Source organism: Aplysia californica, unplaced genomic scaffold (genome assembly GCF_000002075.1).
Source record: "Aplysia californica isolate F4 #8 unplaced genomic scaffold, AplCal3.0 scaffold00716, whole genome shotgun sequence".
In the NCBI taxonomy this organism is placed as follows: domain Eukaryota; kingdom Metazoa; phylum Mollusca; class Gastropoda; order Aplysiida; family Aplysiidae; genus Aplysia; species Aplysia californica.
Genome location: NW_004797986.1, coordinates 41,527 through 53,967, shown reverse-complemented (window position 1 = coordinate 53,967; position 12,441 = coordinate 41,527). Strand labels below are relative to the sequence as shown.

Genomic DNA, 12,441 nt, shown 5'->3' with positions numbered 1-12,441 from the left:
ACGTTACAAAAGTTAGACTTAAAGGTGCACTCACGCAAACGCACAACAAGACAGGACATTATGCCAAGTAAATACATGTCTCACGGGCTGGGACAACCCGCTCCGTAACACATTCATTCTCTCTCTCTCTCTCTTTCTCTCTCTCTCTCTCTCTCTCTCTCTCTCTCTCTCTCTCTCTCTCTCTCTCTCTCTCTCTCTCTCTCTCTGTTTCATTTGTAGCACTGTGTGTTCAGTAACCTCACTGCAGTTGGTACGAATGAATTTCTATATATATCTGTCTGTTCTTGCTTTTTTGGAAATGTATCGTTTACTGCGGGTCGATAGTTGAAATTCCGATGTCAGTGGGTGGCTATGGTCACTAAGCATTATTTCCGCCTTTTTTAGAACGTTTGTCTTGTGCAGATATTCAAAGTTACTTAGGTCTCTACCAATTGTTCTTGATGCCTTTTTTATCAACTTATTTAGTTTTATAATGTGCTGCCTTCCCAGATTGCTACCATAGCAAGTGATTCCAAAATTGATCAAAGTTTCTATTGTGGTGGTGTAGAAAATCTGAAGGATGGATGGATTCAGATTGAAAGACTTTAGTTTCCTCAGAAAGTACAGCCTCTGATTTACTTTTTTAGCGATATTGTTTACGTGGTTTTGCCATGTAAATTTGTTGTCTATTGTAAGGCCAAGATATTTGTATGAATCCGTGATTTCAATAGTTTCTTGTTCAATTACGAGTGGTGGGATTGTTGGTTTTTCTCTTCTAAAATCAAAAATCATTTCCTTTGTTTATGGTATGATGAGAAGCCCTTTGGGTCTTCAAAATTGGCATCTGTATCGCAAAATACAAGCCTGTCTACAGACAACAAATAGATTCTGGAAATTCATCACTATTGACTCTCGTAGTACGGACAGTTGATTCGAGCTGACTTCAATTCTAGTGCTAAGTGGTGCAATATAAGTTTTTTTTTACTTTATTATCTGTCTACCTCAAGAACAAAATATGAGGCATCGTGGTGAAATCAGGCGCTCATCAAAATAATAAAATGGAAGAAATCGCCATTTTTCTGGCTGTTGGACAATTTTTTTTTCAAATTTTAATTTTTGGTTCAACACTTTTAAGGTCCATTTAAGAATACATTTCTGTGTGACCTTTATAGATTTACTTTGATCAAACCATAAAAATGTTAATTTCTGGTTTCTAAGGACACTACAGCTTTGGAAGGAACCAAACTTTGGCTGCCATTTTGTCAAAAATGTTACCTCCGACCCCAGATGAACCCCCTCGTCCTCCAATTGCGAATATCTCGACTTCTGTTCTAGATAAATGGATATAATCTTTTTTCTTGAAAAGCAAGGCAAATGAACCTGCTTTAAGATTATATCAATAACTATATGCCCAAAAAACTGATGAGGGCCTGATTCTGTTGTGTTGTCACTTTAATACAGTGTAAAGTGCATAGAGCTTGCTGTCGAGGGAGGATATGCGCTACAATGTATACATATGCTATTTTAAAAAAAATAATTTTTTAATGGCAATTAATTACATTACATTTTTCTCCATTGTTATAGTTATAATAATAATATATTATTATATTATATCAATGCAATAGAATTTAAGCAATCAAACTTACATTTTCCGATTTTGAGACTGTCAAATTTTTCAAAGTTCAGAACACTCCAGATTTTGATACATTTGCTATTGTATGCTATTTTACAAGGGATGTCCTTTAATCAGTTTCATAGTTTTTGAAAGTAAAGTATGGAAGCAGTGCCCTTGCTATAGGCTGTAATTCAATAAGTATAATGAGTTTTTGAATTTTTCATTGTGATTTTCATTTGTTAATTATTATGTTGTGTGGTCAAATTCTCTTCTTTGACTTTGACCTCGGCTCAAACTGAATGGATTTTTGCAAAGCGGAATCAGATGGTTTATTTAACCCTCTACGTACGTCGTGTTTTACTGGCAATTAATTACATCTTTCTCCATTGTTATAGTTATAATAATAATATATGCTCTATACTACTACATAATATATTATTATATTATATCAATGCAATAGAAAAGCAATCAAACTTACATTTTCCGATTTTGAGACTGTCAAATTTTTCAAAGTTCAAAACACTCCAGATTTTGATACATTTGCTATTGCTATAGGCTGTAATTCAATAAGTATAATGAGTTTTTGAATTTTTCATTGTGATTTTCATTTGTTAATTATTATGTTGTGTGGTCAGATTCTCTTCTTTGACTTTGACCTCGGCTCAAACTGAATGGATTTTTGCAAAGCGGAATCAGATGGTTTATTTAACCCTCTACGTACGTCGTGTTTTACTGGCAATTAATTACATCTTTCTCCATTGTTATAGTTATAATAATAATATATGCTCTATACTACTACATAATATATTATTATATTATATCAATGCAATAGAAAAGCAATCAAACTTACATTTTCCGATTTTGAGACTGTCAAATTTTTCAAAGTTCAGAACACTCCAGATTTTGATACATTTGCTATTGTATGCTATTTTACAAGGGATGTCCTTTAATCAGTTTCATAGTTTTTGAAAGTAAAGTATGGAAGCAGTGCCCTTGCTATAGGCTGTAATTCAATAAGTATAATGAGTTTTTGAATTTTTCATTGTGATTTTCATTTGTTAATTATTATGTTGTGTGGTCAGATTCTCTTCTTTGACTTTGACCTCGGCTCAAACTGAATGGATTTTTGCAAAGCGGAATCAGATGGTTTATTTAACCCTCTACGTACGTCGTGTTTTACTATCGTATCCATACGATTTGGGGAACTCTATGCCACCACTTTCCAAAGAGGAAATTAACTCATTAATCCGATCCGTACGCTTTGCATAGCAGTCGGTCAAAATGATTTTTTGAGAAATATTGAAAGTTTCAGAGAGATCTTTGCCCTAGAAGTATTCTAAAATGTGAAGAATACACCCCCGGGGTACAAAATAACCCCAGGGCGTACGTATAGGGTTAAAGAGGGTTTGTCCTTTCTGTTTCTGTTCCCTCCCTGTCATTTGATTGTTAATGGTTTAGCCCCTGTCAGCACAATTTAAATCATGTAGGGGGTGGGCTGCTTCAACCCTGCCTGGGCCAACTCAGCAGACTAAATAGGATACAGCATCCCAGCAGACGGACAGGGATGCTCGATTAGTTTATCCCCTCATGTGAAAATCAAATTCTTTTCCAGCAGTATGAGTTATTGTTGTGTGAGTACTGAGGAGGCGAATCCACTCGTCTGATTTCACATGATGTCGAGTATACCGGTACCAGTCTAGACCCCTGCAGTTACATCATCTGTTGGGCCAGTTTAGCTTAAAACAAACATCGCTTTTGGGAAATACTTTATAATTATAATATAATAATACGAAAGACAAAGTTAAGAGCATTAGAGAGTTGTTCATGGTTTAGTTGGCATCCAAGAAGAACAAGAGCAAGACTGAAAGGATGAGGAAGAAAAAGGAGGATGAGGACGTTACATTATTGACATGGGCTCTTGCTATAGTTGTGGTAAGAATGGAATGTAAGTGGAACATTAATAAACAGATTTTTTTCATGTACTTTATTATTTGTTTGTGTAGTTAAAAAAAAAGATTTACAGCTCCTTGAAATACTTATGCTTGGATGAATTAATTAATTTATTCACCAATAAATGTGATTTAATTAAAACATGATATAAAATTGTCTTCACTGGGCTTTTTCTTTCTATAAAATATTGAGGAGTTTTAGAATCTTCAGTACGGTACTTTTGTGATGTGTAAGTTTAAGTGTGTAGGCTATTTTTGTCTGTTTGTGAGATTGTTTGTGTGTATGCTTAATGTTTGTGCTGCATTATACGTGTGTGGATGCGTATATATGCATGTATGTGTTTATGCTGGTAATGTGTGCGTTCGTGTGTGTGTGTGTGTGTGTGTGTGTGTGTGTGTGTGAGTTTATGCCATTTTGAGTTGTTCGTGTAATTGCTGTAGAGGGATTTATTGTTTCGGTTTGCCATCATAACTGACACAATGTAGATATTATAGAGGGCAGGATGCTTTGACCATGCCTGTTGGGGCCAATCCAGACTGAGTAGAATACAACGACATCCCAGCTGACAGACGGAGATATTTGATAAAGTAACTTCAGCAAGTGGGAAAGGAAGTTGCAGCTTCTGCACTCCAAGGCAAAAAGCGACACATTTATACCCCCATTGTTATATTTCTGTGTAAGTGGGGTTTTAATGTATGCTTCCGCGTATCTGAATGCTGCTTAAGCTCTTGTAACGTTACTGTGAGTGTCTTTTGAGGGTCCGTCATTGTGTGGGCATGAGTGTTGTCATATCTTAAATTTAGCCTCAAGTGTCCTTGAGGAAAAGCCAACAAAACTAATAAATATATCCTTTTCCCGAAAACCTGGAAGGGAAACCCAAACAAAAACAAAGCTCTTTTGGGGAATGTGCCCCTCCCCAAAAAAAGAATAAAAGAAAAAAGCGCACTTTTAGCAATAAAAGACGAACGTCAACTGGCTAAAAATTACCGCCCAGTTTTCGTAACAAATGAAAGCTTCAATGGAAAAACTTACAAAGTCCAATCGATTTTTATATTATTTATATCTTTCAAAGCATTCAACATGGAATATACCTACAATGGTTAGGAGAGGAAGAGACGATAATTTGGGAAATTCTGTGTGTTGGCGTGGGTGCATGCGTGTCTGTCTGTCTGTCTGTTCATAAATTCATATCTCTCTCTTTTTCTCTGTCTCTGTCTCACTCACTCACTCTCTCTCTCTCTATCGCTCTCTCTCAGACAAACAATGAAAAAACCCACTAAAGACTAAAGTTAAATTAGAAACTCATCAAATCATCAGGATGAAATGAACAAATGACAGACACGCCATGAGGCACAAAGTAACGTCATAAGCAAGAAGCAAAGAAAAGTGAGAACAAGGGAAAGACAAAGAACGACAGACGATAATAATAATAATAATAATAATAATAATACTTCTTCTTCTTCTTCTTCTTCTTCTTCTTCTTCTTCTTCTTCTTCTTCTTCTTCTTCTTCTTCTTCTTCTTCTTCTTCTTCTTCTTCTCCTCCTCCTCCTCCTCCTCCTCCTCCTCCTCCTCCTCCTCCTCCTCCTCCTCCTCCTCCTCCTCCTCTTCTTCTTCTTCTTTCTTCTTCTTCTTCTTCTTCTTCTTCTTCTTCTTCTTCTTCTTCTTCTTCTTCTTCTTCTTCTTCTTCTTCTTCTTCTTCTTCTTCTTTTTCTTTTCCTTTTCTTCTTCTTCTTCTTCTTCTTCTTCTTCTTCTTGAGAGTGTGTCATCCTTGGCCTAGGACTCCGGACACGAGCTGTCTTACTTAGTACATGTGCAATGTAATTACTGACATGTGACTAGTGAGTCAGAAACTACGACACGACGAGTGCTCGCACGGTTCACACGTCCTGAGTTATTAATGATAATAGCACGCACACAACACATATTATATATATATATATATGTATATATATATATATATATATATATATATATATATATATATATATAATATATATATAAATATATATGTATATATACATATGTATATATATACGTATACTCACAAGCGCGCACTCGTGCACACTCACATACACACACACAAAAACACACATACACACACGAGCGCGCGCGCGCGGGCGTCATCGTCGCTGTCGGAGTAAATGGAACCACAAAGACACAAATTATAACGGTCATTCATTCAGTGCGGGGGGAAAGTTATACAGATAGACAGAGACTACAGAATGGAAGAACTACAGACATGTAATACGAACCAAAATAGGGAAATGTGACTTACTACTACTACTACTACTACTACTACTACTACTACTACTACTACTACTACTACCACTACCACTACTACTACCACTACTACTACCGCTACTACTACCGCTACTACTACTACTACCACTACTACTACTACCACTGCTACTACTACTACCACTACTACTACTACTACTACCACTACTACTACCACTACTACTACCATTACTACTACCACTACTACTACTACTACTACTACTACTACTACTACTACTACTACTACTACTACTACTACTACTTCTACTACATGCGTTATACGTAGAATAGCTTAAGCTATAGAGCTAGCTTTCCTGAGATTTGATTCACTGGTCAGAACTCTGAGAACATGTAGTAGAAATTAATGTCATTTTACACAACTCTCCTGCGTTCATAATATTATTTTCTCTACTCAATGGTGTGTGTAAAAAAAATGCGTTCACATCCTAGTCTAATTTAATTGTTTTTTGTCTCTGGTGTGTAAACTTGAGTCCCCCTGTAGGCCTATAATTCCGATTGCTTTTGCATGTCTTAATTTAGCGTGTGTGCTTGTGTGTGTGTGTGTGTGTGTGTGTGTGTGTGTGTGTGTGTGTGTGTGTGTGTGTGTGTGTGTGCGTGCGTGTGTGTGTGTGTGTTTGTGTTGCCTATGGTGTGTAAACATGAGTCTCCTATTTAAAAAAATTTTTTTCACTTGCGTGAGTGTATTCTGTGACATAGGTGCATTGTTTCGACATTCATCCCCCCCCCCCCCCAATTATCATTCATCATCTAAAGATTAATGAGTATACTACCTAATTTGGTAAGTTTTTGTTTATGGTGTGTAAACATACTGAGTACCCTGCTTGATTCGCCATGATTTTGTAGGCCTATATGGTGAGTAAATATAAGAGCCTATGAGTACGTTTTCATCTATGATGGGTAAGCATGAGTAATTAGTTTAATTCTGCGTCGTATTGCGAAAAAAGTTATTTTCCCCTTTGAATACCATTTTGGAAACCAAAATTAAATTTTGATGTGTAGCATTAACACGAAAGAGTTGTTTGTTAAAATTCCGAGAAAAACATTGACGCCAATATATTGTCTAACGGTTTGGTGCTTCATCGTCGCTTGCAGAAGATACGAAATGATTTCTTGTGGGAAGGATTTGGGGTTTTTGTTATTGTTGAGTGACCCCTTCTGTCTGCTGGAACGCGGTATCCGTCTCAACCCAGATTGGCCCAGACAGTTGAAACAAGCAGAGTTGAAGTAGCCAGCCACCTAAATTGTGTTAATTGTGTGTGTGTGTGGGGGGGGGGGTTAAAACATCTACCTACCTTACTTTTTTAAAGTTCAAGGAAATGTTCGCAATCCGTAAAACCATTCCCTTCATCAGCACATACAATATGTACTACAGTATTATTTTGACTCATATTTTTGTTTTGAAGGAGTAACGGAGACAAAGTGAATGTCATTGATAAAGTTTATTGAGAAGACAACTTAATTTCATAAAGTACACATTATTTACAGAATTATCACAGAGAAAATATCATTAGGTACTAACATAACAATTACAGACAGCACAAACGCTCACATTCACAAAAAAACATGGGAGAGCTAAAGTATGTTTTGAGTTCTGCGCCCCTTTCAACCAAACTGCATGTATTACGTTTTCTTCACAAAGAAGGACTTCTGATATACTATCTTACCTCGTTGTACCGCCCACCGTTATACGCCAGTCCAGCTTACCGTCAAGTTTTCCCAATGTACGAAAAGGGCGCCCATATAAAAATATTGTGCGCGCCTTCACCCCGCCATGATCCGCCAACTGTCTGAGTTGTACGGTCTCTATTTAACTAATGAAAAATTTACATATCGCTTCTCACTTCTCGGCCTTTTGGCTAAGATCAAAGTGCAATACATGTATCTGTTCCCCACTTTTCGGTCTTGGGCCGAGTTCAAAGCGGGTCGAATGCTACATAAAATTGACGAGGCTTCAGCCTCAATTATATCTAGTGGATGCTAAAAACTTAATACTGAAAATAAAATTTTAAAAATTTAAAAACAAAAGCAAAAACAAGTTAAAAGAAAAACTAATGTAAATTTGCCCCGCCATACCGCTAGCCAACTGACTGCCAGAGGTAGGCCTACACACTGCACTCGGCTCACAACACCCACTGGTTGACTACTGGATTATTTTTCTCCCAGGAGTAAGGCATAGAGATAGAGAAAGAAGACTCTCGGCTTTGAAAACAAGTGCATGTACGTAGTATGACCGACAAAAAGACACTTTAGAATACAGCATAATCGTGTTTCTTAGGAACTCCGTTGAACAGCCACCCCCTCTGTTCCGCCAACTTCATACTCGCCCCAAGGGTGCTGGTTTAAAACGAGGTTTGACTCTTAAGTTCATTTCGGAAAGAACCGACAGTGATGGCTGATGAGCCCAAACATTAATTCAAAAACCAACCTAAGTGAAAGTGAAAAGAATTCAAACCACGACCATCTTACGCGCAGACCAGCTTTTTAAAAATAGTTTTAGTAAGGTTTTACGACGCTTGCAAATGCATAAGATCATAAGGGCGCCAAAGGGTGGATATCAACTGAAAAGTCCAAATGGTGAATCAGGCCTACTCTGCTCACCTCTCTAGCCACAACAGCCAAAAGTCTGCTTCGTCTATCAAGACACCCCGGAAATAGCAGTTCACAAGAGAGCGACAAACATACGAAAGAAGTAGAGGGAAAATGACGATAGTAAGGATGAGGAAAGAAAAAACAGCAGTTCCCCCTATGTTTTTCCGGCACAGTATGAACATGATATTGATGAATCAGCTCATTTACAATTCTACTGTACAAAAGAACATATTGATACACCCCCCCCTTTTGGAATGGCCTACAAACACTTCAGTACACTTCAGTCAGTAGCAATGACCAGCTTAATGCCAACTAAATGTGTTCTCGCTTCGAAATTATGCAAAACGACGACAAGAAGCAATCTCATTCGGTTTCAGACACACAACATTCAAATAAACAATTGGTAGGGTTCAATAAGTGACAAATTGAACAGTAGTTTGGTACAATTACAGGTGAGTAACAGACTGAGGAGATGAAATAAATCTTTGCCCCACCCAAACCCCCTAAATTACTACCAAGAAAGCAAAATATAATTTTTAAATAAATCAATAAACGAATCAGTAACAATGATGATGGATGAGCAAATGCACTGAAAAGTACAATAAGATAATAAAAATAGTAATAATGAAAAAAATAGTATACTAATAAAACAACAGTGATCAAAACGATGATGATGATGAAGATGATGATAATTAATAATAAACAGTTTTATGCTGCGCTTTTCTATTTTCTAAAAAATGCTCAATGCGCATTACACTAGTAAAAAATATCACCCCTTAAAAATTAATGGACATGTGTGTACGTAAAACATAGTACTGTATTAGATCTATGCATTGTAACGAACAAAAATTTTAATTTTGATCGAGGGCTGACGAGCCAACGGCACTTCGCTGTCAGTCTGGACCCCACCACCCCTCCTACCTCCCTTTTTCCCCCTTCTCCGTTCTCACCCCAGCAAGACTCTTTATTATTCTAAAATTAGTGCTTAACATAGAATTGTGATTAGAAATTGCTGTGTACTTGCTTTGTTCAATGGGCAGGCCTTTGTGTTAAGTGCATTGTAGGCCTCTTCTTTCGGATTCTAGATCTACCTATACTTGGTCTGCTTGGAGCAGCGTCAGTGGTGTGGTAGCAATTCGGTTCTGTTTCTACAGACTGCTAAAAATCAGCCACATTAACATTATTTATAAGAATTTTTAGTGGAAGGGGACCTTGTTCCCAGGGCTTTACGTGTGTTTGTGAGTGTGTTGTTTTGTGAAAAAGAGGGGGGGGGGCAGAGGAAAGATAGATGGATAAAATGTGTCTCTGTGTGCATATGTGTGGGAGGGCAGTTTTGGGGGGGGGGGTGAGAGGAAGACCAAGGGGGGTTGAGGTAGGGTGGGGTGGTGGGAAGGGGGGGGGATCAATATGAATGATAGTCGGTCAATTTCACAAACCACGAGCCGCCACTGATGATAATAATAATAATAAGGATAATATTATTAATAAAAAAAATAATAATAATAACAATACTAATACATGCAATAATAATAATAATGATAAAAATAATAATGATTGCTCTACTTCCAAATCTTGAGACGATTTTGTACATTATTATTCACATTAAGAAAGCTGTAACTGTCAAACTCAAACCTCCCAGAATTGTCGAAGAACCACAGACAAAGCTCATGGCATTCATCACGACTCGGTATTCCTATTTCTTGGCAGTCGACTTCAGAGCTCTCTGCAGCTCCCCCATGTCAAGTGTCCCCACTGTGTTCACGTGTGAGTTGCTGTCGAATGCCGCCATTTTCCGAGCTCTTGACAGCGCCGACTGCTGGGTCTCGTTTGAATCGATGGACGATGTTGACGTATTGAGATCTTTCGTCGTTGACCCTTTTCCTTTCCTCGCTGCTTCTCTGGTCGCCACTCTCGGGCTACGACTGGGAGAGGAATTTTGGCCAGAATTCGTAGATGCTGTCAGTTTGTTAGGTTTTGATTGGATGTTCTGAGTGTGCGGTGTCACGTCAGCAGCGTTGACGTAGTCTGCCTCGATACCAGTTGCAGCTGAATTGTTTGATTCACTGGTTAGTGAGGCATCAGAGGGTGAGCTCGAGAGCTTACCTCCCTTTGAGTGGATTTGCTGATTTGGAAGCTGGGGTTTTGGTTTTGTGGGAGGCTTTGGCTTTGTCATCGGGACAAGAGCCACTTTTGGCGCCAACTCTCGCTTATGCTTGGTCTTGTTGAGTTTATTTCTATCTACCTCTGACTCCTCTGTATCAGTTTGTACACTTGCCACATCCTCAGAATTCTTTCTTCCCAAACGGGGTGTGCCCGTTTGTTGAATGCCGTTTTCTGTGATGTTAGGAGAAGACTGTTTTCTTTGTATTTGACGAGCATGTCCCGTTGTTGTTTTCGCTCTGGGAGATCTGGGCAATGTCTTAATCTGCTTTGGAGATTTACCCGACTCTGTTTCGGTATTCTGAAGCGTTTTACTTTTTGCGTTGATATCTTTGCTATCATTTCGTGTTTTTCCACCTATGTTGAGATCTTCAGAATACTGTCGTGTTGTGTTGTTGATTACGTTGAGATCATCGTGTTGCGGAACGCACTTAAACGTTGATGTTAAAAGGTTGTTGCAGTTTGGTTGTGTCTGTTTTGGTATATCGTGTGATTGGGATGTAAGAGATTCACTTCCTAATACAGAGAAATTTTGATACACCCCTCCCTGTTCCTCCATGTCAGTAGGAGAGGTGGAGTCTAGAGTGGCAAACACGTTGTCGGAATTCAACGTATCTCTTTCTTCATCCGTAGATTTAACGCAATCCTCGCCTTTAAGATTGAGCATATTGTGGTTCATGTATTTCACAGAGCCTTGCTGAAGAGAAATCGACCTTGTTTTGAAACCAGACGTGGCTTCGTCAGGGTTTTGGTATATCCCGCCTTCGCCGTCGTTAGGTTCAGAGCTGTTTTGCATATCGCCTGTACCTTTTTCGAGGTCTTCACCAGCCGTCGAAGAGCTGGGCTCAGAGTTAAGGCGTTTTGGTGTATTCACGTACAGCGCTGAAACTGGTTGTGATATCTTTCTCTGAGGTTCATTTTTCCTCCTGAAGTTGATGTATCCTTTTTTAGAAACTCCACAGGGTGGAGGAGGAGGAGCAGAAGGCAAATCATTCAGTTCTTTGTCGTCGTTATTATCCATTTCATCATGAATTGTCGGGCTCGGAATGAGAGAGATGCGTTTTTGGGGGCTCGTCTTATTCATGTCAATGTAGATATCACTCTCCTCTTCTCCTTTTGCTCCGTCATCGTCTTCACTTGTGGCTCTGTGTGTGATGGGTAAAGTCATCTGCCACTTTAAATTGGAAACCCCGGTGAGCGGTGACGTCACACTGCTGATGCTGCTTCCCCCGGCAGATACGTTCGACTCGGACCTGGCCTTAGGCACACGGCGCGGGGGACACGCCACTTTGCCGGACTTTGACCCCCCGTTGTTGGTCACAGGCTGCAGATACATCATGGAGTCGAAGCGAGCGCGTTCAATGCCCTTGGTGGACAACTGTTGTATCGAGCCTGACTTTCCGATGAGGCTCGGCAGATAGGTAGGGTCGGAGTACATACCACCCTCTTCCTCTCCGACGGTTTCTAACTGACTTGACAGCTTGTGCACAAAGTTTACGTAGTCTTTCTTTTCTTTTTTCCTCCCCTCCATCTCCTCTCCCTCGCTCTCGTCGTTCTCATCACGCTCCCAAGAGACGACTGACCCGTTTAAGGAAATGTGACCATCTGACTGGTTTCTGCTTGGCGAGGTTACGTGAGCGCCCCCGTTAGCCCACTGACCAGATGTCGTTGGTTCTGTCTCGTCTAAGTGCTGGATCGAAATATGGGTGTATGGGTTGGGCAGCACTGCAACGGATTTCCGTTTGGCTCGATACCTGTACAAAAAAACAACAAAACACAAATAAAAATACAACTAAAAATCTATCAATCTATCAATCGATCAACAAATAAAAAATAAAAAATAAAAAA

General features: G+C 39.0%; 1 protein-coding gene across 1 annotated transcript in view; it reads right to left on the bottom strand.

Annotated features, from left to right (window-relative positions):
* Positions 1-9,809: 9,809 nt before the first annotated feature.
* LOC101850036 overlaps positions 9,810-12,441 on the bottom strand; it is a gene marked incomplete at its 5' end in the record, with an annotated part of 5,731 nt that continues 3,099 nt past the window's right edge. Inside the window, 1 exon segment of the mRNA XM_013088284.2 lies at positions 9,810-12,347. Coding sequence (XP_012943738.1) covers positions 10,127-12,347 — 2,221 coding nt within the window.